This window comes from Mobula birostris, chromosome 11, assembly GCF_030028105.1.
Source record: "Mobula birostris isolate sMobBir1 chromosome 11, sMobBir1.hap1, whole genome shotgun sequence".
In the NCBI taxonomy this organism is placed as follows: Eukaryota; Metazoa; Chordata; class Chondrichthyes; order Myliobatiformes; family Myliobatidae; genus Mobula; species Mobula birostris.
Window position 1 is genome coordinate 9,378,856 of NC_092380.1, and position 26,855 is coordinate 9,405,710.

The following is a 26,855-nucleotide window of genomic DNA, read 5'->3' on the forward strand; positions in this document are numbered from 1 at the left end:
GAAGTGAAACTCTGAACACAAATCTAGATAAGGGTTCATAAAGAGTGAGCAAACGGAATTAAAGACATTTACAATTCTGGTGGGCACATGTTCCATTTCATCAACTTGCTCTAGAATACCAGCAATAAATTTAGTCTTGAATTGCAATAACTAAATCACTTTAAGATCCTTCAAAAACTGAAGTACAGCAGTAATTCTTCAAACTGTAACTGTTGCTGAATTTTTTCCTATAACGTTGACTCATTAAACAATAGTAAAAAGGTTATTGCCGATCATTCACCATCTCACTGGTTAGCACAAAAATATTTAATTGATGCATTTAAGAAAAAAGTCATAAGCCATCTTTTAATTTTATAACTTTTAGTCGTTTAACTTTCCACTTCTGTTCAGAATCAACTGTATGGTCCATTATGTATACCAATGTACAGTAGTGCAAAAATAACCTATTTCTTATTTCTGACATCCTCATATTAATTTTTTGTGATTCCTATTTAAATAATCTTAACTTTTAACAACTGAACAAAACAGTAGCAATGAAGCAGACTCTAGTTTATTTGGAATGAAACTGTCTGCAGTCAGTATCAGATTGATACCTTCACAACCAAACCAGCCTCTACATCAAATTAATGAGCCAACTCCAAACTTTAACCTAGGTTCTTCAAAATCATTCTCTTTGCACTAACCCAGCTCTTTATTTTACCAGGCAACACACAAAATGCTGGAGGAACTCAGCAGGCCCGGCAGCGTCTATGTAAAAAAGTACAGTTGATGCTTAGGGCCGATTAATCCCAGATCTGCTAAACTTTGCAACACATAATCAAATCTCAGCTCTCTCACACCCACACAAGTGTGCAAACTGACTACCTAATGCTTAGAATGTATCAGCAGCGGCCAGATACAGCCGAGCAAGGAGACTGAAAAGGCTGCATCAGCTCAAATAGGAGGAGAACCTAGTTAGAAAATACAAAGGCAAGCTAATGCAATGTGGTGAGTGGCTTGTCTTTGTCTTAGTGACCAGTTTTTTTAACAAATTTCTGGCATGTAAACCCTGATTTCAAATAGATAAATTCCAGAATCCCAGAATGTAAGCAATACCCATACCGATCCAAGACAGGTACATTGCCAATCTGAGAAATTTTTTTTCCCTACATGCAATTTTGTCCTACAGTTGCACAGACATCAACCACTCAACTCCTCTCTATTAACGTGATTAAGATGCTATTCATTACCTCAGAAACTGGATGGAGTAGCAACATCAGATTTTCAGCAAAGTTCAATACATCCTCCAAGTATGCATGCTTGCAGAGCACAATAAGAGCAACTGAGAGCTGGAGCAGTAACCCAAGATATTTCCACCCTCAGAATAAAATAAAAATGGGATTCATTTGTATACATCTATCTTCCCAGAGTACCCTTAATGGCTTTCCATTGTCACAGGAGAACCACCAGTGTTGTTTCTGCCTCCAAGACCAATCAACAGGTATATTAATGTTGGTCCATAAAGCAATTACTACTCAATTCAATCCAGTAGATACAGCTAGTTCCCTGTCTCCAATTCCTTTAATTTTTGTTACTCTGAACTACTTAACCAATAAGCAGCTAGGAAAAAGTGAAAATTAATTGTTCAGTTTTTGCTTATGAATCATTACAGAAAAACAGTAAAGAGAAAATGGGACAAGGTGTGGTTAATGTCATATATAGTAATGACCACATAGTAATAAAGGTAAAAATCAATAAAATCCACCTTGATTTCAAATCAAGGAGGTTGAAAAGCTTAGAAGATCTTCAATAACAGTGCACAAGATATTCAAACATAGATCAAAGTCTAGCAGATGTAAGTAAAGTTGAGTGAAATTATCCCCTTTGGTTCAAGAGCCTTATGGTTGAGGGGTAATAACTTCCTGAACCTGGTGGCGTGAGCCCTTCCCTCACATCAACTTGGAGGCAAAGTTTATTATTTATTTATTTGATAGTATTATTTCCTGTTTTTGTATTTACAAAGTTTTTTGTCTTCTACATGCTGGTTGAATGCCCTAAATGGGCAGTCTTTCACTGATTCTATTATGGATATTAATCTATAGATTTACTGAGTATGCCCACAAGAAAATGAATCCCAGGGTTTTATATAGTGACACATGTAATTTGATAATAAATTTACTTTGAACGTTGGCATGTGTAGTGAAATTGTAATTATTATAGCAAAGAAACATATAATTGTTGGACTAAAGTGCGCATGGAACTCGTCAAAGCTATACCACTGTTAAAACCTTCATTGAGCAACACTTTCGAAAGGAATTATAATCACATGATCCAGTGCATTTGTTGGCCAGTAATCCAATCTACCCTAAAAGTTGTTACAATGAAGCCAATTCATACTAATTGTATCCATCCTTGTGAACCACTCAAAGAAATTCAGTGAGGTTAGGCTCTTATTTTCCAAATTACAGATCATCTTTGATAACTAAGTGCTGCTAGGAGAAATTAAATTGAGGCTAAGTATTTGAGTCCTCCTATCACAGACATTCCCTTTGTGTACTTTTCCTTCCCCTATCTTTTTGTCTGAAAACGTGTCTCTCTCTTTTTCTCAGGGTTGCACAAGCAAAATGTTGACTGGTTCTTTCCAGAGCCTGTCCTGCTGAGTTTTCCAGCATTTTTTGTTTTTCTTTTAAATTGAGGAAATCGATAAGGTACCACAATGCCAGAGAAATATTTCTTTCTGCATACTCAACAGAACTTATGATTCACCCGGAGGACCATTGCTGTACTAAAGTAAATGTATTGTTATTAGTATGGGGAAGCACAAGGCTGAAAATTCCAGAAAGAATTAAAAATGGGGGGGTGGGGGAAAGAGAGGGGGGAGAAGAGGAACATTATTTTTCTATTTGTAGTGAATTACAATGATCTGTAACACTAAAAGAACAAAACTGATTGAGTAATAACTTCCAAAAGGCAGCTTGATAAATATGGTGCAGTAGAGATATTAGCTACTGAGCAATGAGTACCACAGGGCCTAATTGAATAGCACTTTCAAACAGCTACTACAAAAACAACAGGTAGAAGAGCCTTCTTCTTGGTTGCATATTTTTAAGAAGCAGAAATACTTATAAGAAGCTGCAATGATATCAATCATGGTTGAGTGATTAAATGTTAGTACTCTTTCCATTTCCTACTGTAATAAACCTGCCCAGTTTCACATAGAGGGGGAATAAGAAATGCATAAAATTCAAGTTACTGATTATCGAGTTAACCACATACTGCTGGACACTGAAGGATTGCCCACCAATGTATAACCTAATAGAATTCTACCTTTGATGTTATGTGAAGAATGCAAAAAAGAACACACACCGGAAATAAATAATTAAATCACCACTAAGGATTTTTTAAAAATGGAGGGTAAGTGTAAATGTCAACCAAGCTGAGTAACAAATATTGCCTGATTGGATATAACCACTCAGCTGAACATGTGTAAGTTCCAACCCACATTTAATCTAGAATGAAGCTCGCATTTCCATTTGGACATAATCGAATTATAAACTTTGTAAATAAAATATTAATGCAATGCCATTTGGAACGATCTCACAATCTAATTCTTTATCAGGTCACTATGTTTATTGGAAACACAAGACTGCAGATGCAAGAATCAGGAGCAAGAAAAAAAGCTGCTAGAGGAACTCCAGTCAGTCAGCATTAGCAGAACCAGGTCTTGACCCAAAACATCAGCTATTCCTTTGTCATGCTGAAGCTTTAGAGAGAGTGCAAAAGAGGTCTATCAGGATCCTGCCTGGTTTAGAAGGCATGTGCTATCACAAGGGGCTGGATAAACTTGGGTTGTCTTTCCTGAAGCACTGGAGGCTGAGGGGAGATCAATTAGTTTACAAGATTGAGAGGCATAGATAGAACAGACAGGAAATATCTGTTTCCCAGGGTTGAAATGTCTAATACCCAAAGGTATGCATTGAAGGTGAGAGGGGGTAGGTTCAAAGGGGACGCAAGGGGCAAGTTTTATTTTTTAAAAACTCAAAAGTGATGGATGCCTGTAATGCGCTGCCTGATATGGTGGTAGAGGTAAATACATTAGAGGCTTTTAAGAGATGTTTACACAGGCACATGGATATAAGGAAGATGGAGGGAAATGGACATTGTGTAGGTAGAAGGTTTAGTGTTTGGGTGTGTTTGATTTGCTTTTTAGCTGGTTCAGCACAACATTATGGACCGAAGGGCCTGTTCCTGTGCTGTACTGTTTTATGTTCAATGATGATCCCTCATTTTGCTGAGTTCCTCTAGCTGTTTGCTTTTTGAACTAATGTAATTTGGTAAAAAATATTTTATGCTCATGAATGAATGGACACCTGCTACAGTTGCACCTAGGGAAGCTTTTCCCCTAAAACTGACCCATTCAGGGAAGTGTTACTATTTCCCCAACCCTAATGGCCATTGTTGGCGCATGGTTAAGGCGTCAGTCTAGTGATCTGAAGGTCGCTAGTTCGAGCCTCAGCTGAGGCAGCGTGTTGTGTCCTTGAGCAAGGCACTTAACCACACATTGCTCAGCGACCACACTGGTGCCAAGATATATCAGCCCTAGTGCCCTTCCCTTGGACAACATCGGTGCGTGGAGAGGGGCGACTTGCAGCATTGGCAACTGCCGGTCTTCCATACAACCTTGCCCAGGCCTGCACCCTGGAAACCTTCCAAGGTGCAAATCCATGGTCTCACGAGATTAACGGATGCCTATAAATAGCCACTGAGATGAATGGCTTCTTTGTGCACTTCTGAGAAAAGCATCAAATGCATATTTTTGTGAAATCCAGAGTCACATACATGCTAGATGGGCAAGAGAATTAGATCCCTTTCCCTAAAGCTCACTAATTAACAGAATGAACTTTCAACAACCTGGCAGTTTCATGGTCACCATTATGGATCCTACTTTTTTTAACTCCTATGTATGTAAATCTCTCAATCACCATGGTGAAATTCAAACACACCTTCAAATCAATGGTCCAGGACTTTGGGATTGCCCATTCAGTAATTTACCCACCATATCAAAGATTAACCCTTTACACATAGTACAAATTGCTTTTTCTTGTAGTGTTGATTCTACTTTCCAAATATACCCTCCACAACTCCACTGTTGGATCTAATTTAATTTGCTGCATAAAACGTCCCAGTAAGTGCAAATTTCATTGGATTTACTGACATGTTTACACCAACATTCTGGGCCTATTGTGTATCACGTTGATCTCTTATACCAAAATGATCAGGTATTACTTCTGTCTGGGCACAACATAATCACAGATAAAACCATAAAACACAGTAGCAGAATTAGGCCATTCTGCTCATCAAGTCTGCTCTGCCATTCCATCATAACCGATTTATTGTCCCTCTCAACATCATTCTCCTGCTTTCTCTCCGTAACCTTGGATGCCTTTACTAATCACAAATCTATCAACTTCCACTTTAAATATATTGAATGACTTGGGCTTCACGGCTGCCTGTGGCAATGAATTCCAGATTCACCACCCGCTGGCTAAAGAAATTCCTCATCTCTGTTCTGAAGGGACGTCCTTGTAAGTAGATTCACAACGTGGATGTCATGTTAACTTGTGAAACCAAATTGCACCATAAATGCACAGAAAATAGATAGCAGCTTGTTATTCATTTCTACAATTAAAACATCCATATCTTCATGTCAAAGGACTCTTTTGCTCAAGGCAATCTTGACCTTCAATTCAGGTTCCCAATGTTCAGATGCAAAGCACCAGATGCCTCAAAATCCAAACGCCTTAAGGATATGCAGTACTGATCATATTAGAAACTAAGCACTTACTTCCTTAGTCTTTTTTTCATACATCTGAAATGCTTGCCAACATCAGATTTTTGCAAAGAATGCTCTCATGACCTGTTTAAAACACTAGATGAAACCAAAGGTCTGCAATTTAGTCCAGAGTCAATATAACAGTCTTGGTGTAAGAGATGATTCCAGCAGGCCACCTCTACAACTGTGTTGTTTGCTTTCCCTGTACCTGTATAAATTCTTCAACTAAAAGAGCAAAACCAAGGAGGTTCAGGTGACACAGGAGGGGTAATAGACAGTAACTAGGCATAGGCTACACAAAAAAACCACACTAAAACTAACAACCAGTCACAAAGAATGAAATTACTGCTCACGCTATGATTTGGGATTAGATTTCAAGTCCAAATTTTAATACAAGTTTGGGGTTGCGGTACAACCAGTCTGGGATTCAAGTTCACAACAGCCCTCTGGTTTTGTTATTAGGATCATGTATCACACAGAATTCAACATGTGCCATCAACAATTTGATCTGATAATCTTAAGCCTTTAAACTATTACTTATAAATACTGAAGTTGAAAGCAGACTCTTATCTCTCATTCATACTGTCATGCACTGGACTTCAATCTGCTCTAAGATTCTTCAAAAAATTCTTGGTTGGTTACAGTCCCACTCCCCTGCCACCTCCTCATCAGCCAACGAATGCCATCCTTTCAAATACTTTGTCAGCTCCTTGTTTAACACTACAATGAAATCAGCTACTACTACACTAGTAGTCCCTTTCAGGTCCTACCACTTGCTGTGTAACTTTTTTCCCCTCATGTCAACTTCAACTGTTTTGCCCATGCTATTGATCAGCCAAAAAGGAGTTCGTATCTAAACCTTCCATGATTTTAAATATTTATCAGATTCCTTGCCATTTCCTTAGTTCCTGGGAAAACAACCAGTGTATTCCTGGAATCCTGGATCATACGGGCATCCTCCCCAAGTTCTCATGTATTTCCTACAACATGGAACACAGAATACTTCAATTGTGGCAAACCAGCATTTGATAAAGGATCACTATGTTTTTTTTACTCTTTCCAATTCTATCGCTTCTACTTAAAGGCAAGATATCCATACACTTTTGTTTGAAACAACTCTCACAAAATTCTCTACTTTCCAATGAACTATGCACATACAAGCCAAAGTATATTCCTTTTTGCAACACTTAGAATATTGCTCTTTAATCTTGTCCTTTCTCATTGACTACTAAAATGTAAAACTTCACTTTCCTCAGCATCAAATATTGAGGAAAAATACTGGTCATAGTACAGACTGCCAAGAAACTCCACCATACACTTTCCTCCAGTCCAATAAACAATCTTTTACTGCTAACCATCTTCCTTTTATTTACCCATTTTTCTATCAATACTTGTCCAGTCCCTTTTATTCCTTAGCCTTCAATCTTCTGCGGCACCTTATCAATGCATTTGGGAACACAATAGAAATAGGAATAGGCCATTCAGATCATGACCAATTTATTCAGCAGCCCTTTTCTGCCCTATATGTTGAATCCCTTAATATCTAAAAGTCAGATCTCAGCAACTGAGCCTTCACAGCCCTCCTGGTCAAAGAATTCCAAAGGATCACTATTTTCTGGTGAAAGGAATTTCTTCTGCTCTGAATAGCCAACTTCTTGTGTGGCCCTGGCATGCAAACACCATCATCATCCCTGCATCTCCCACACCCTTGGAGTTGCATGATGTAATGCTTCATCATGCAACAAAGCTACCAGCCCAGAAAATTGTGGACCCTTGCTGTTTTTGGATAGAGAGATTGAGATTGGTAAACCATTTTTCAGATGAAGTTTTACTAGTGCCATTTAAGTACAAGGATACCCAAGGCTTACCAAGCTCTTTTTTGACCATTTAAAAGAAATACTTCACCCCTCCAGTTTTAGATTCATCAACACTCAGTTAGAAAACCATATTTTGTTCATCCTCCACACTAAAACTGTCAACATCTTACCCAGTCAAGCTACAGGTTAAAATCCCCCATGCTTACTTCATTATTCTTGTTACATGCACTTCTATTTCCTGACTTATACTTACTTTACTTCAACCATTTGGGAACCTATTTAAAAAAAATCAAATATTTTCTGCCATTACCCTATATGTTAATATTAGGTGTACGATACTTCATTTTATATTTTGCTTCTTTCTTTTATAAGTCCATTTATATATTACACTCGCCTTTTCCTTCTCAGCTTTCTCTTGAATGTCATTAAGGTCGGATTGGAAATAGCATCATCTCCTTGCTGAGAATCAACACTGGGGCACCTCAAGAATGTGTGCTTAGCCCACTGCTCTACTCTTTCTACACCTATGAATGTGTGGCTAAGCACAGTGCAAACGGCATCTATAAATTCAACAATGACACAACTCAGGATGCGTCAGAGGCATAGAGGAGTAAGATAAGACTGTCTGGTTGAATGTGTCACAACATCAACTTTGCACTAAATGTTAGCAGACCAAGGAACTGTGGACTTCAGTAAAGACTGGTGTGTATTCCTTCAACTACACCTTCCTGAGGGGTCAGCAGTGGAAAGGGTGAGCAGTTTTAAAAATTCCTGGGTGTCAACATCTCTGAAGACCCATCTTAGTCCCAACATATTGATGCAATTACAAAGAGGGCATGCCAGTAGCTATATCTTATTAAGAGTTTGAGGAGATCTGGTATCTCACTAAAGACTCCAGCAAATTTCTCCAGATATATCATGCAGAGAATTCTAACTGGTTGCATCACCATCTGGTACGGAGGGGCCACTGCACAGGACTGGAAGAAACTGCAAAGGGTTGCAAACTCAGCCAGCTCCATCATGGGCACTAGCCTCCCCAGCATCAAGGCTACCTTCAAAAGACAATGCCTCAAAAAGGCAGCATCCATCATTAAGGACGCCCAACACCCAGGGCATGCTCATTACCACCATCACAGGAGATGCAGAAGCTTGAGGTCACACACGCAACATTTTAGAACAGCTTCTTCTACCCTGCCATCAGATTTCTGAATGGACAATTAAGTCATGACACTACCTTACTATTGTTTGCTTTTTTTGCACTACTTAGATGCACTGTACCATTGCCACAAAAAAATTACAATTTTCACAACATATGTCATTGATAATACACCTGATTCTCTGGTCATCGGAATTTGACCACTGGTCAATCCACACTTATCCACACAACCTTTGCTTGGTAATAATCCCATTTGTTCATGTCCAATATCCTGAATAAACCAAAGCACAGCAAAACTATTCTCACATGCGCCAATGAACACACATCTAAAATACATATTTTTTCCAGAAAGCTTGAAGACATGACACTGAACTTTAATATTCTAAGTTCTACTCCAGTCATACTAGCAAAGATATTCTTTGCTCCTTCATTCAATTACCATCAACAGTCCTTCTCTGCTCCCAACTGCTAATCGTGTGTCACTCTTTCTCAAGTCAATTTTACAACAATCTTTCCAAACTACTGGTAAAAGAGCAGGAAGATTGAGGTGCCTCACAAATCCAAAAGCCGGAACTCATGACCTTCCTGATGCAAGGAACTGCTTTCACGCATGAGACCATTGGCAGTATAACCACCATCCACCCCCTCTCCCTGTCATCCTCTAAGAGAGAAGAACATATAGCAGACAAAACAAGATATCACATAGTACCTCAGGATCCAAAAACAAAACAACTGAGCACGCATATCATACAAACTTAATGGGGGGGGGGGGAGAGAGAGAAGCTCACATTGGAGTTTAATTTGAATATGGAATTTACTGGCTGTGATCACAACCATGGTTTTTGTTGTTAATGACAGGGTAACGACAAAACAAGCAAGCAATTTCTGGACCTATCCGACATTACCAATTTAAAAACTGCAGCAGACTGTCTGATCTTTAAAAAAAAAGATGTGAAATAAATTTTAAAATTATGAGCATTTTAACCAATAACAGTTTTGCAGTTCTGATTTACTGAAAGGTTTCGAAATTATAATTAGTTAGACTATCCCGCAATGTTATAAGTAAGTTCAACCAGCTACTTGGCAGTTTTGCAAATCAAACCTAATTGGTTAGAAAGCACCCTTTGCCAGAGGAAACAAGACCTTTTTCCGCCATCAAAATGACTAGTGCAAGAACAATCCTCCTTGTACCAACTTGCCATTTATTTTAAAAATTGGTAAAACAGCATGAAAGCAAAAAGATTTGGGAGAAAATAATTTAGTGTTCACTGCTTTGCCAGACAATACACATTCGCAATGAAAACTGATCAGCAGCTGCTCATTTACAGCATGGCGTTATTTTGCAGAATCTTCAACCCTTCCGACTTTTGGAAAGGAATAGCATCTTTAAAGTTTAAAGCCACCATTTCCCCTCCCACCCACCCGCTTTCATAAAATGGCTGTGGCCTTTTTAAACCAGGCCCAGGTTCCAACCCTGTAGCTGTTTGCTGCCAGACAGACTAAACAGTGTTGTTGAATTTTTTTTAAAAAAATAGCCCAACCCACAGGAACAGGCATCAGTCACAAACCTCATAAAGTGCAGCAGTGCAAGGATCCAGCAAATTGAGGCATTCAAGGCAAGAGCAAAAGAAGAATAATAAATCAAAAAAAAACTGATCTCTCTTCTCTTTAAAAAAAACAACGCTCAAAAGCCAGCAGAGACTGCGGCGGCCATTTTGGCAGGAACTTAAGAGCTAGCTTCTGTGGGAAGCTTTTATTTGTGACCTTCAGAGAGAGGCTGTCATGTGATCTATTGTCCCATCAATCAAATGGAGAGGTGGGGTAAGGGAGAGAGAGCGAGAGAGGCTGAGTCCCACCTTCCCTGGAAGCACAGGGACTCTGATTGGTAGTTTACATGTTCGAACATGCAGCAGAACCCTGTAAGGTTAATCCCTCTGCTTACAGCACCAGAGCAATCTGCAACTTAGCAACAGCGTTAACTCTTCCACTGCCTTCCTGCAAGTTATTTGTTCCAGTAGACACCCAGATAAGTGTTGAACTTTCCACATTGTGTGGTCAATGCACGATACAACTTACCTACAATCAGCAATTGTATTGCACCATTCACACTCCCAATAATCCACCGCCCATCCAGGAGTTTCCGGTGTTGCAGCCCTTTCCTCCAGCACCCTAATAAATGTTTCCCATTAACTTTATTTCTAAATTTCTCTTCGTAGGTTAAGGCCCAGCATTTGCTCTTTGAGCAGAATCCCAACATTCACCAAACCCTTCTCCCACCTTGCCAACTGTCACATTGCACAAATAACCTTACGTCTAGAGCACACGTTAAGTTTAATTATTAACATTTATGGTTAATTCAACCAGCCACAAATGCCTCAACTGCGCCACTAATTTCAACCAGCCTGGCTTTGACAAACAAAATAAATCTACCATTTAGACTTAAAAGCATCAAGGAATGAAACAGTCAAGCTGTTTTCACAATGGCCTATATGGGGTACTACCTAGATCTGTGCACCTGGTTCTAAATGAGCAATAAACTCATTCGATTATCAAATACAACATAGATGCAGTTTTTAAATTATATTTACGCTTTTCTGGGTTGAAGCTAAAAGACAAATAGTAATGAATTACATGACCCATTTTTAACTCCTGTTATAGCCCCCTATCACATGCAATTGTTACCATGATGCTGACCAGATTTTCGATTTCTGCTATAGCAAAGATAAGTAATTGACTTTTGTTAGACGTGCTCACCTTGGATGTATGGAAGCTTCCATGTCTCCAATTTGAGCACGTCTAACAAAAAAAATAAATTCAAGCCCAGTTGCCACTGCTGAGTAGTTCCTGATAGGAAAGCGCATGCGGGTACAGCCAAAGGAATAGGCTGTATTGTCACTCATTGTCAGTGACATCATGTTGCACCCCAGTAACCCTTGCTATTTCAGCAGCATGCAAACAAACACAAAGGAAGTATAAACAGCACACTCAGGGGCAGGCAAACTAAAGAATTACAGTTTAGGATGCAGGGTTCTGGGATTCTGAATCAGTGGTAAAGGAGGAAAGTCAATATGATTCCAAGGTACAATCATGTCTGATCTGGGGGAATAGGATGTACTGGTATTCCCAGAGACCAAGTATTTAGAAAACCCTAGATCAGTGTGATGGAAAAGGTATAAGTAAGAGAGAAATAAAGAGAGAAAATATCATTTTATAAAATAAACTCACTCATAATCCTGTGACATTTAGCTGCAATCCTCAAGTCATTTATATTCATTTATATGGCATATTTAGTAAGGCTAGTATTTAACATCAATCCCCAATTACCCTTGATACATTAATAATAATCTTTCTCCATGAAGTCTAGTATTGCTTGGTGTGGAGTTTCACATTCTGACTCTATGACAACAAAGGAATGCCCATTTATTTCCAAGCTGTGATAATTTCTAACTCAAGTTATCTAATGTATCTGCTGATCATTGCCTTTCTGGGTGATAGAAAGCATATGTCTGTGTCATTAAGGGTAGTTTGACAATCTGATAAAATGCTACCACTGTATATATGGTACAATATATACCTATACCATAAAAGCAGTGGAGAGAATGAATATATAATGTGATGAATGGGCTGCCAATCAAGCAGGCTGCTTTTTCCTGGAGTTGTTCAGAAGAGAGAGAGGGACTTGATCCCAAACACGAGGAAATCTGCAGATGCTGGAATGTCAAGCAACACACATAAAAGTTGCTGGTGAACGCAGCAGACCAGGCAGCATCTCTAGCAAGAGGTATAGTCAACGATTCGGGCCGAGACCCTTCATCAGGACTAACTGAAAGAAGAGCTAGTAAGAGATTTGAAAGTGGGAGGGGGAGCCTTTTTCTCCCTCTGTCCCTGTCACTATACCCCTTTCCATCCTCTGGGTTTTTCTCCCCCTTCCCCCTTTTCTTTCTCCCTAGGCCTCCTGTCCCATGATCCTCTCATATTCCTTTCGCCAATCAACTGTCCAGCTCTTGGCTCCATCCCTCTCCCTCCTGTCTTCTCCTATCATTTCGGATCTCCCAGCTTCGTGTCATCTGCAAACCTGGAGATGCTGCATTTAATTCCCTCGTCTAAATCATTAATATATATTGTAAGCAACTGGGGTCCCAGCACTGAGCCTTGAGGTATCCCACTAGTCACTGCCTGCCATTCTAAAAAGGTCCCATTTATTCCCACTCTTTGCTTCCTGTCTGCCAATCAATTCTCTATCCACATCAATACCGTGTGCTTTAAGTTTGCACACTAATCTCCTGTGTGGGACCTTGTCAAAAGCCTTCTGAAAATCCAAATATACCACATCCACTGGTTCTCCCAAAATCCAAATATACCACATCCACTGGTTCTCCATCCACTGTCTCTTGCAAAAATGCCATCCCCTTCTCGCAATTCCTCCGTCTCCACCGCATCTGCTCTCAGAATGAGGCTTCTCATTCCAGGACAAAGGAGTTGTCCTTTTTTAAAGACAGGGGCTTCCCTTCCTCCACCATCAACTCTGCTCTCAAACGCATCTCCCCCATTTCACGCACATCTGCTCTCACTCCATCCTCCCCACCACCCCATTAGAAATAGGGTTCCCCTTGTCCTCACCTACCACCCCACCAGCCTCTGGGTCCAACATATAATTCTCCGTAATTTCCGCCACCTCCAACGGAATCCCACCACTAAGCACATTATTCCCTCCCCCCCACCTCTGCCTTCCGCAGGGATCGCTCCCTACGCAACTCCCTTGTCCATTCGACCCCCCCCATCCCTCCCCACTGATCTCCCTCCTGGCACTTATCCTTGTAAGCGGAACAAGTGCTACACATGCCCTTACACTTCCTCCCTCACAACCATTCAGGGCCCCAGACAGTCCTTCCAGGTGAGGTGACACTTCACCTGTGAGTCGGCTGGGGTGATATACTGCGTCCGGTGCTCCCAATGTGGCCTTCTATATATTGGCGAGACCCGACACAGATTGGGAGATCGTTTCACTGAACACCTACACTCTGTACACCAGAGAAAGCAGGATCTTCCAGTGGCCACACATTTTAATTCCACATCCCATTCCCATTCTGATATGTCTATCCACGGCCTCCTCTACTGTCAAGATGAAGCCACACTCAGGTTGGAGGAACAACACTTTATATTCCGTCTGGGTAGCCTCCAACCTGATGACATGAACATTGACTTCTCAAACTTCCGCTAATGCCCCACCTCCCCCTCGGTCCCCATCCGTTATTTATTTATATATTCACATTCTTTTTCTCTCTCTTCTTTTTCTCCCTCTGCCCCCTCACTATACCCCTTGCCCATCCTCTGGTTTTCTCCCCCCTCCCCCTTTTCTTTCTCCCTGGGCCTCCTGTCCCATGATCCTCTCATATCCCTTTTGCCAATCAACTGTCCAGCTCTTGGCTCCATCCCTCCCCCTCCTGTCTTCTCCTATCATTTCAGATGTCCCCCTCCGCCTCCCACTTTCAAATCTCTTACTAGCTCTTCTTTCAGTTAGTCCTGACAAAGGGTCTCAGCCCGAAATGTCGACTGTACCTCTTCCTAGAGATGCTGGCTGGCCTGCTGCGTTCACCAGCAACTTTTATGTGTGTTACTAGGCAATAAGTGCTTATCTCTTATCCATTTGAAAAAGAAATTAGACAAAACATTTTCTCTGAGAGTTGTGAATCTTTGCAACACACATTCTCAATGAATGATGAAACCAAGAGTTTCTGAATATTTAAAAGTTCTTAATAAGCAACAAGAATTATCAACAGAAAAGTTATCACCTGTAGATTGGAACATGCAGTTGAGGTAACAATCAGATCAGCTTTGATCTCATTAAATAACAGTGCAGAGTTGAGAGACACTGTAATTCTACACCTAATTCATCTGTTTTTATGGATTCCAACTTTCTCAATATTTAAGTTATATCCATCTCAGCAAGTGCAAAATATTCCAAGAAACTGCTGACTCAAATCTATTAAGTGATGAAAGGTTATCTGTGGTTATTTGAAGGGTCACTTGTCACTTCTGACATACTCTTCCACCCACTGCATGTATACACACATACACACACGCGCACGTCTGGTCTAGATAAAGTTTTGGCCAATGATAGAAAAGATGATGTTAAAATACCTGCATTTTCCATGTATATTTCAGATTTTGGGCACCTATAGTTTTTTCTTCCCCTGATTTTCAGTTCTGGTCAACGGTGACTCTCAAAATGTTGACAATGGAGGAATCTAACAAAGGTACTGCTCATCATAGACAGTTGTTAGAATCAACCTTGTTGAAGATTATCAATGTCTGGTATTTACACAGTTGATTACTACTCTACATAGTCTAAGCTTGTATGTTTACCAGGACCAGATTATATAGGCATAGTTTACTTCCTTACCTTGAGAGTTTTGTTTGTATTAGCTAAACTGAGGAAAAATACAAAGCAAAAGAAAGCACTATATAGAAAGTGAATTGAAAGAAATTGCCTCCTTCACTTACTGTGCCACAATATACAAAGACCGAAACTTACCCGATGTAATCACACACAGTTGAACAAAATGTAAGCAACTCTAATGCTCTCTGATACCCAACTGGTTAATTTTTAAATGCTGTTTTCCTTGGCGAAACTAAAGCAGAAAAGGCCCTGCAGTTTTTTTTTGCCTCTTCCGCTAAACAGAAGAAACTGGCAAGAAAACAATATGTCCAGTGTTACACATTTCAGGGTAAAGAGAATTATAAGATATTACACTGGTACACAGAATGTTCTGTTTGTTGTCTTTGAACTTTACAGTTAAGAATATTTTGATTTTTAGGAACAGGAACTGATCAATTGGATTAAATAAGACAGTTTCTTTTACTGGAAAAACTCCAGCTATCCACCTTCTAACCATATCCTTCAATTTTCTCTGCCAAGAAGCATTTATCCCTTGAAGTATATTTTACTAACTTCCCCTAATGGGCTACCAGTTTCAGCTAACTTACTCCCTCAATGCTATCTTCTCAGCAATTATGTTTTTGTTGCTTGGGATATGACCCCCATTCCTATCAGGAAACAATGTGCATGATCAACTTTGCCAATTACTAAAACAACACATCACACAGATTATTTTGAGGTCTGAATAACAAGCAATGCAACACATGCTACAAATACCAGGGAATACTGATTACACTCAATATCAGGCATAAAGAGAAACAGACTTAATATCCAAGACTCTAAGTCAGAATAGGGAAAAAAAATAAAGTTAGTTTTAGTTTGAGGATGAGGGAAGGCCAGATAGGACAGAAGAAATATTCTGATAGGATATGACCAAATGTGTGAATGCGGCAGCTTCTGGATTCCCCATTGATGGAAATTCTGGTATATTGGAAGCTGTTAACGCGTACATTCCAATATATAGCAAAAACTCTTTGTGTCTCATGATTGTGAGTTTCTTTAAAAGAGGTGAACCCAAGAAGGTTGAAGGCAGAAATGTGAATATTGTCTTATATGGATGTCTATAAGAATAACTACTTCCAGAAGAGCTATGCAGCACGGTTGTCTAAATGTTCTTATACCATTGTCTGTCATGTTGGAAACACTCAGCACATTAGGCTATATTACTGGAGGTAGGGAAGGTCAGAGTCAAAAATCACAGATGACAAGTAGAAGTGGTCAGTTCTAACCCAGAGAGAAAGGAGCAAGTTATTCATGGCCAGATAAATAGACTCAATATGGAAAGCTACTACATCCCAGGTGAAAGAGATGTTGTTCCTTGTTGCCCTCATCATAAAAGTGCAGAAGGCCACAGACTGATTTATTAGAATGGGAATTTGATGGAGAATTAAAGTGGTAGCAAACCAGAATCTCAGGATCATATCGGAAGAATGAAGTGCTCCACAAAGCAAACATCCAATCTACGTTTGGTTTCTCCAAAAGCAGAGGAGATGATATTGTGAACACCAGTTGTTCTACATGAGATCAGAAGTCATCCAAATTGCTGCTTCTGATGGAAAGATTGCTTGGATCCCTGAAAGATGGAAGGGACAAGGTGAAAGTACAGATATTGAATTCAGCCATTTCAGTCTTGTATTTCACCATTTCCAGCACTGTATTTTGTTTTCTGTCTGCTGGTGATGTCAGATTTTATCTCCCTCTATTTACAACTCTTCCAGCTATCGCATGTCAGTCACTAGCCTTTTCCAAACTAAGAGTCATCGAGATACACCACGGAAGCAAGCCCTTCAACTGATTAGATTCAGGGCAACACACACAAAAGTGATAGAAGAACTCAGCAGGCCAGGCAGCGTCTATAGAAATGATGTAACAGTTGATGTTGGGGACTGAGACACTTCATTTACACTAATCCTATAGTAATCTCTAATTCTGTCCATATTACCATCAATTTCCCTCGGATTATTCCATTCACATACATAGTAGGTGAAATTTACAGTAATCAATCTTGAGGATGTAGGAGGAAACCAGACTACCTGGTGAAAACTTACAAGACCCTCGAGAGAACATTCAAACTCCACACAGGTCAGGGTTTAACTGGGTCTCTGCAGCTCCACTGACTGTGTGGCAATGCTGCCCTCTTTTAGTCTGCATCCTTCAGATGGGAAATGGTAGTGAAAGCAAACATGGAACCTCTGGAGAATGCCACTAAGGAATTAATAATGGTAAATAATTTTTTGCTAAGTAATTTAAACCAATTTTTTGCGTCAGTAAAGGACACTACTTATATCCCAGAGATGACAAATGGGCTAGTTTCAAATAGCATGGAAGAATCTGTAACCATCCCAATCACAAAGGACAAGCAGTGGAAAAACTAATAAGGCTAAAGGCATAAAGATCACCAATAAGTCAAAAGCCTGTAACCAAGTGTTTTACAGGAAGTGGCTACAAAGGTAGTGCAGCTATTGGCTGAAGTTTTTCAAAACTTAATTCTATGATTAAATAAACACAAATATGATACTTTTATTCAAGGAAGGAAGTCAAAAAGCTGAAAACTAAACACCACTAAGCTGGCAAAATGATGGAGCGTATAAGTAAAGATCACTTTAGAGAAACTTGGTGCATTCAAGTTAACATAGTTTTATAAACAGAGATCACCTTTGACAAATTGACTGGAGTTCTTTGAGGATGTAACAAACAGAATCAATGCAGGTGAACTTGCAGCTTTCCACAAGGTATGTGATAAGCTGTCATATAACAGGCTGTTATACAAGAGCACATGGTATTGGGGGATGCATATTATCATGGATTGAAGACTGGTTATAAAACAGAACACCGGGTCAGAAGGATTCCCTTGGTGTCTATCCATTTTCCTTTTCTCCCATAGTCCACTCTCCTCTCCCATCAGGTTCATTCTTCTCCATCCCTTTACTTTTCCCACCCACCTGGCTGCACCTATCACCTTCTAGCTGGTGCTCTTTCATCTCCCCTCACCTTTTTATTCTGATGCCTTTCCCCTTTCCTTTCCAGTCCTGAAGAAGGGTGTCAGCCCAAAACATCGGTTCTTTATTTATTCCCACAGATGCTGCCTGATCTGACCAGCATTTTGTGGGTGCTGCTCTGGATTTCCACCATTAGCCAAATCTCATGTTTATAAATTATGCTTAATTTAGGAAAATGTGAGATGTAGTTCAAAAAGCAGGTTATGTAAATAGTGAGAGACTACAAATGAGTGGAGCATGGTGGGGGGATTCTAGGTGTTCTTGTGTGTGAAACATAGGGTTAGCAAACAGGTACAGCAAGCTGCTTGAAAGGCAAATAGTTTAGAAATACAAAACCATACATTGGAAGAGCAAGGCATCTGGAATGTTATATCTGAGTTTGGTCCCCTTATTTAAGGAAGCATATACAAACACTAGAAGCTATCCAGAAGAGGTTCTCTTTATCAATTCCTAGGGTAACAGACTAGCCTTAACAGGAATGGCTGTATAAGTCAGGTTTCATTTCTTTTTGAGTATACAAGAATGAGGGGGTGATTGTATTTGAAACATATAAGACAAAGAGCAAGCCAATATAGATGTTGAAGTTTTGCACTAGTAGGCAAGGCTCAAACAAGACAAGCGGCAATTATTTAAAACTGAAGATCATAGGAATTTTTTCTTGCAGCGTATGGTAAATCTCTGGAACTGTGAAGGTTTGCTCAGTGAAGTATTTATAAAATAGGTCAATTTTGGAAAGGGGGAGTTGAGGGCTGAGACAGGAGCAGATCATAGTGAATGGCAGGGTTAGCAGCCTATCTCTGCTCTTTATTTTTTCAGGGTGTTTTTTTCTGTGGACCAACCTTCCCCCACCACCTATCCTTCAATGCAATTTAAACCTCTTTTATTGCTATCTCTTCAAAGTTCTAATGAAAGGCCACCAACCTGAAATGTAGGTCCCCTGCAGACAGAAACAGGTGAATTGATTATGGGGAGCAAGGACATGGCAGACCAATTGAATAATTACTTTGGTTCTGTCTTCACTAAGGAGGACATAAATAATCTTCCAGAAATAGTAGGGGACAGAGGGTCCAGTGAGATGGAGGAACTGAGCGAAATACATGTTAGTAGGGAAGTGGTGTTAGGTAAATTGAAGGGATTGAAGGCAGATAAATCCCCAGGGCCAGATGGTCTGCATCCCAGGGTGCTTAAGGAAGTAGCCCAAGAAATAGTGGATGCATTAGTGATAATTTTTCAAAACTCATTAGATTCTGGACTAGTTCCTGAGGATTGGAGAGTGGCTAATGTAACTTCACTTTTTAAAAAAGGAGGGAGAGAGAAACCGGGGAATTATAGACCGGTTAGCCTAACGTTGGTGGTGGGGAACCTGCTGGAGTCAGTTATCAAGGATGTGATAACAGCACATTTGGAAAGCGGTGAAATGATCGGACAAAGTCAGCATGGATTTGTGAAAGGAAAATCATGTCTGACGAATCTCATGGAATTTTTTGAGGATGTAACTAGTAGAGTGGATAGGGGAGAACCAGTGGATGTGGTATATTTGGATTTTCAAAAGGCTTTTGACAAGGTCCCACACAGGAGATTACTGTGCAAACTTAAAGCACACGGTATTGGGGGTAAGGTATTGGTGTGGGTGGAGAATTGGTTAGCAGACAGGAAGCAAAGAGTGGGAATAAACGGGACCTTTTCAGAATGGCAGGCGGTGACTAGTGGGGTACCGCAAGGCTCAGTGCTGGGACCCCAGTTGTTTACAATATATATTAATGACTTGGATGAGGGAATTAAATGCAGCATCTCCAAGTTTGCGGATGACACGAAGCTGGGTGGCAGAGTTAGCTGTGAGGAGGATGCTAAGAGGATGCAGGGTGACTTGGATAGGTTGGGTGAGTGGGCAAATTCATGGCAGATGCAATTTAATGTGGATAAATGTGAAGTTATCCACTTTGGTGGCAAAAATAGGAAAACAGATTATTATCTGAATGGTGGCCGATTAGGAAAAGGGGAGGTGCAACGAGACCTGGGTGTCATTATACACCAGTCATTGAAAGTGGGCATGCAGGTACAGCAGGCGGTGAAAAAGGCGAATGGTATGCTGGCATTTATAGCGAGAGAATTCGAGTACAGGAGCAGGGAGGTACTACTACAGTTGTACAAGGCCTTGGTGAGACCACACCTGGAGTATTGTGTGCAGTTTTGCTCCCCTAATCTGAGGAAAGACATCCTTGCCATAGAGGGAGTACAAAGAAGGTTCACCAGATTGATTCCTGGGATGGCAGGACTTTCATATGAAGAAAGACTGGATGAACTGGGCTTGTACTTGTTGGAATTTAGAAGATTGAGGGGTGATCTGATTGAAACATACAAAATCCTAAAGGGATTGGACAGGCTAGATGCAGGAAGATTGTTCCCGATGTTGGGGAAGTCCAGAACGAGGGGTCACAGTTTGAGGATAAAGGGGTAGCCTTTTAGGACCGAGATTAGGAAAAACTTCTTCACACAGAGAGTGGTGAATCTGTGGAATTCTCTGCCACAGGAAACAGTTGAGGCCAGTTCATTGGCTATATTTAAGCGGGAGTTAGATATGGCCCTTGTGGCTATGGGGATCAGGGGGTATGGAGGGAAGGCTGATGCAGGGTTCTGAGTTGGATGATCAGCCATGATCATAATAAATGGCGGTGCAGGCTCGAAGGGCCGAATGGCCTACTCCTGCACCTATTTTCTATGTTTCTATGTTTCTATAACAGCTTCTGCTTCCACAGATGTAGCCTGAATTGTTGAGTATTTCCAGAACTTTCTGCTTTTATTCTTAACAGACAAGGCAAATAGGTGGCGACTTTCCTTCAGTCTGCTGCGTGGTGGCCCTCTGTGCAATAACCAGGCAGGAGTGCTCACACAGCCAAGCAAAAAGAAATGGCACTCAGCCCAGAAACCTGAACTTTCTGGTGGTGATTAAATTTACTAGGGGGCCCACAGAAACTTATGTTTACATGTCAGACCTCAGCTGATGCAACAAGAAGTCATCAAGCTTTTAGAATCAGGAGTGGGAAACAAAACTACAAATGTGCAGCAGGCATATTTTAATGAACAATTTATTTAAATTCCACATCACCCAATTTCTGAAGTCTGAGCCTTTCAGCAGAAGTTAGTGGATGATCTCATGCAGTTGGAATCATTGTAGGCTAGTTATGAAAGGAAGTAAATGTGAACATGAAAACTGTATTACTGCCGCACCAGTATATTCTTTGTAGCATAACTCCTCCCTTTGGCTGGGAACAATGGCCCTAAAGAATTCAGGAAAGCTTTAAGCAGGCTAGTTGCATGTTGTAGACTGCTTGGGTGGAGGTGGCATTGTAATAATTAAATTTGAGCTGTTAACCCTATACCTCTGCTCCTTTTCTTAAAATATTATTGCTAATTATGTCGCAATAGTTACTAAAATTAAATCCCTAACTCATTCACAATTTATCCAGTTTGTTATTTAAATGTCTTTGGGATACAATCTGTACACTAATTAAAAATAGATACATTGATTATAGTGAAAAGTTTCAGAGTAACCAAACAAATGAAGACGAGTGGATCAATTAAGCTTGGTGATGACTGGGAGTGAGTTTAGGCACATCATTTGTAAGTAATTATCCTTCACTTGCTGCATTTTACTAGAGAAACGACCCTGGTATTATTGGAAGTTACTATGGTTTCTGCTTCCTCTGTTTATTAGATATTCAATTTAATGAGTAACTTAACTTTGATGCACAATAAACTGCTTGGTGCAAGTTCTATGAACCACCCAAGCTCCAATTCATTGGATGATCTGGTTGCTGTCAATAAACACTAACCCAAAACTTTCAATCATTTAGCACTGCCTTGCATAGAGTCCAAGGGTGCAGTATATATGCAAGCCTGGACCAATCACCTGATTACAGTGATCAATGCAACGTCCAAGTTCAAGAGCATAAAGAGGAATGGTAGGCAAAAGGTAGTATGCTTTCAATAATACTCTCCATACTTTATGAAAGGATTGATTTCATCCACCATCATCCTCAATGCACATCCCTAAGGCACTTAAAAATAGAGTCAAAGAATCATACAGATGTATGGAAATAGGCCCTTCAGCCCAACCTGTCCATGCCAACCAAGTCATTATCTTGAGCTCGTCCTATTCACCTGCATTTATCCCAGGCCTTCCTTCATGTATCTATCCAAGTGTTCTTAAATGTTGTAATTTTACTCACCTCAACCACTTCCTCTAGCAGCTCACAGCCCTTGTGTAAAGCTCACCTCTCAGGCCACCTTTAAATCTTTCCCTTCTCACAATCTTGTGACCACTTGGCTAGCTCACTTTGGATTCCATGTAACCTGACTTCCCAGGTCTTTTAAAACGTCTTTCTAAAGTCCCTATAAACAGCAATTACATCTCTGCCTTCAATCTTCTTGGGGTCATGTCTCTAAAGAAACTCACATTCATGAGACACAACTTCCAGCAAACAAAATGATCATAAGTGTCCTTAATTAGTCCTTGCCTTTCCAAATGTTGATAGATCCCGTTTCCCTGAATCGCTACTAATTTTTCTCCCACTATAGGAAGTGGGAAATGGGAAGGATACAATCACTGTGATGGGATTGTACTACAACACCCCCCCCCCACCCCAGTAGCCACCCAGATATTAAGGAACAGATATGCAGTAGATTAGGAAAGGTGTAAAAATAGGGTTGTTATCATGGGAGACTTCAACTTACTTAATATAAACCAGAACTACCTTAAAGCAAAACATTTAGATGGGGAAAATTTGTTAAGTGCATTCAGGAAGGTTTTTTTTAATCAAAATGTAGATAGCCCAGTAAGAGGAGGGGCTGTACTGTACCTAGTGGTAAGTAGCAAGCCAGACCAGGTGACTGACTTTTCAGTAGATGAACCGTTAGGGAACAGTGACCACAATTTCTTTAAGTTTTAACATAGGTTAAGTATGGACCTCATGGGAGAGTATTAAATTGGAGCAGAGCAAGTAATGAGAGCATTACGAAAGCACAAACTGAGGAGAGTTAATTGGCAACAGCTGTTTTTGGGCAAGCCAATATCTGACATGTGAAGGGTGCTTAAAGATCAACTGGACAGAGTACAGGACAGGTATGTTTCAGTCAGAAGGACAAGGATGGTAAGGTAAGAGAACCTTGGATGTCAAAAGAGATGGTTAATTTAGTCAAGAAGAGTCAAGCATAAGTATTACAGCTTAGAAAGCTAAAATCAAACAGAGGCCTTGAGGATTATAAAGAAGCCACAGAAGAACTCAAGAAGGGAATTATGAAAGCCAGGAGGGGCCATGAGAAGTCCTTGGCATGTAAAATTAAAGAGAAGCCCAAGACATTCTAAGATACTCAGGAGCGAGGGGAAAACTAGGAAGAGAGTACGACCACTAAGGTAAAAGCTGGGGGGGAACATTTGCTTGGATGCAGAGGATATGGGTGCGGACCTTAATAAATACATCAGTATTTACCAACGAGAAGGAAGTGGAGGATAGGTAGATCAGTTTCAAGCAAACTAATGTGCTAGGGCATTTCAACATAAAGGAGATGGTAATGTTGGGCCTCTAAAAGAGCAATAGGCTAGGTAAATTCACAGGGTCTGATGAGATATAACCCAGATTATTGAGAGAAGCAAGAGATTACTGGGGGCTTTGACTAATATCTTTGTGACCTCTCAAGCCACAGGTGAGGTCCCAGAGGACTGGCAAGTAGCTAATGTTGTTCCATTATTCAAGAAGGGAACAAGGGATAATCCTGGAAACTTTAGACTGCTAAGTCTCACATCAGTGGTAGCAAAGTTACTGGAGAGGATTCTTAAGGATGGGATTTATGAACATTTGGAAAAGATCCTAATTAGGAAGAGCCAGCATGGCTTTATGCAGGGCAAGTTGTGTCTTATTAACTTGATTGAGTTTTTTAACAAGGTGACGAGGGTGACTGTTGAAGATAAGAGCTGCGGATGTTGTCTATGTGGATTTTTGTAAGCTGTTTGACAAGGGCCCTCATGGGAGGCTCATCCACAAAATTAAGATGCATGGGAAATTAGCCGTTTGGGTTCAGAACTGGCTTGCCCATAGAAGACAGAGGGTAGTTGTCCTCCTTGATGGAAGCAATGAGAAGAGGGTCATCTTGGGGTTTCTTAATGATGGATGCCACTTTTTTGAAGCATTGCCTTCTGAAAATCTCCTCAGTGCTTGGGAGACTTGTGCCCACAATTGAGCTGGCTGAGTTTGCAAATCTGCTGCGTTTTCCAATCCTGTGCAGTGGTCCCTTCATACCAAAGGTAATGCAACCAGTTAGAATGCTCTACATGGTACATCTATAAAAATTTATAAGTCTTTAGTGACATACCACATCTCTTCCAATTCCTAACAAAATATAGCCATTGTCATGCTTTTTTTATAGTTGCATCAATATGTTGGGCACAGGATAGATCTTCAGAGATGTTGACAATCAGAAACTTGAAACTTCTTACCCTTTCCATCGCTGATCCCCCTGATGAGGACTGATATGTGTTCCCTCTACATTTCCTTCCTGAAGCCCACAATCAGTTCCTTGGTCTTACTGATGTTAAATACAAGGTTGTTGTTGCGACACCACTCAACCAGCTGATCTATCTCAATCTTGTACACCTCCTCCACATCATCTGAAATTCTGGCAACAATAGTTGTGAGTTGTGCATTTGACAAATTTACAGAAGGTGTTTGAGCTGTGACTAGCCATACATTTGTGGGTGTAGTGCAGGTACTCCAAACCTGGAGTTCACGGACCCTCCGTTAACAGTAGGGATCCACAGCATAAAAAAAGGTTAGAAATCTCTGGTATAGAGAGAGTAAAGCAGTGGACTAAGTAAACATCCTTGAGATGCACAATGTTGATTGTCATTCAGCGAAGATGTAATGTTATTACTGACTGTAATCTCCCAATGAGGAAGTCAAGGATCCAGATACAGATAGAGGTACAGAGGCCCAGGTTTTGGAGCTTGTTGATTAATACTAAGGCTGTGATGGTGTCAAGCACTGAGATGTAATCAATAAACAGCACCTGACATCGGCATTGCTAGATGATCCGACCGGATGTTGAATGAGTTATTTTATTAGTAGCCTGTTATTCTCAGGTACCACAAAGTGCAAAATTATACATTAGTGTTTCCGTACATTCTTTGAGTCATAATGCCTAAAATGAATGAAGTCTTCTTCCCTTGAAAAGTAGACTTAAATTCAAAACAAAAAATCCTGCAAGTACTGGAGATCTGAAATCAAAATTAAAATTGCTAGAACCACTCAACAGATCTTTCAATACCTGAGAATAAAGAGTTCAATTTACAGGTTGAATACTCCTTACAAAACAAAAAATAAATTGGAACCTGTTGTTCCACATCAAGAGATGGGAACCCATGCTCAAGACCACCAAATTTTGATCCTCACATGAGTAACAGGAGAACCCCACTGCGCAATGCCATAAATATTTCTATAGTAATTCATCCATATTGCGAGTATTTGGGAAGAACTGAGGAAGAGATTTGTTAAATACAGCCCAAATTAAAGCCTTTAATAAAACAAGTTTAATCAGCTGAATCACCTTCTTGTCAATTATATCATTGTTAATACAAGTACTTTGGTTATTTTCTGCTCCTTTTTCGTCTACCTGGAAGTATAAATGAACAATCTCCCTCAGATACTGATTAGGAAGTTCAGAACATCACCGGCAAATGTCATGAAGTGTGTTGTTTTGCAGCAGCAGTACATTGTAATAAATAATAATAAAAATTATAAATTACAATAAAGAAAATTAAGTAATGCAAAATAAAGGGAAAAAATAGTGTTCATGGGTTCATTGTCCATTCAGAAATCTGATGGTGGAGGGGAAGAAGCTGTTCCTAAAACGTTGAGTGTGTGTTTTCAGACTCATACATCTCTTCCTTGATGGCAGCAATGAGAACAGGGCATGTCCTGGGTGATGGGGATCCTTCATGATGGACACCGCCTTTTTGAGGCAACACCTTTTGAAGGTGTACTGGACAGTATGGAGGCTAGTGCCCATGATGAAGCTGACTAAGTTTACAACTCTCAGCAGTTTTTTTCTGATTGTGTGCAGTAGACCCTCCATACCAGATGGTGGTGCAACCAGCTAGAATGCTCTTCATGGTAAATATGCAGAAATTTGTGAGTGTCTTTGCTGATGTATCAATTCTCCGCAAACACCTAATGAAATGTAGCCACTGTCATGCCTTCTTTGCAATTACATCAATATATTGGCCCAGGATAGATCTTCAAAGATGCTGACGCTCAGGAACTTGAAGCTACTCACCTTTTCCATTTCTGATCCCTCAAAGAAGAAATGGTGTGTGTTCCCTTGACTTCCCCTTCCTGAAGTCCACAATCAATTCCTTGATCTTACTGATGTTAAGTGCAAGGTTGTTGCTTTGACAGCACTCAACCAGCTGATCTATCTCGCTCCTACATATCTCCTCAGTTTTATCCTTGTTAACTATCAAATCTATCAGATTTCTTCACCTTCAATTAACTGTTTTGATAAATATTTGAGGGGATTCCACTGAATAGTTTTCCCTGTCAACAAAGGACAAAAAACTTTTAAAGAATATACCGAACAC

The 26,855-nt window shown here is 40.2% G+C and overlaps 1 protein-coding gene across 5 annotated transcripts in view; it reads right to left on the minus strand.

The window, feature by feature from the left end:
- Nucleotides 1-26,855, minus strand: part of LOC140204795 (trinucleotide repeat-containing gene 6B protein-like) — a 210,621-nt gene that overhangs the window by 110,863 nt on the left and 72,903 nt on the right. Inside the window, exon 1 of one of the 5 annotated variants that reach the window (XM_072271601.1) lies at nt 10,354-10,500. The exons of the other annotated variants lie outside the window; for them this stretch is intronic. Within the exon in view, the coding sequence (XP_072127702.1) occupies nt 10,354-10,358 (5 nt within the window). The 5' untranslated portion in view covers nt 10,359-10,500. Of the gene's footprint in view, nt 1-10,353; nt 10,501-26,855 lie in introns of those variants that run through there. 5 annotated transcript variants of the gene reach the window in all.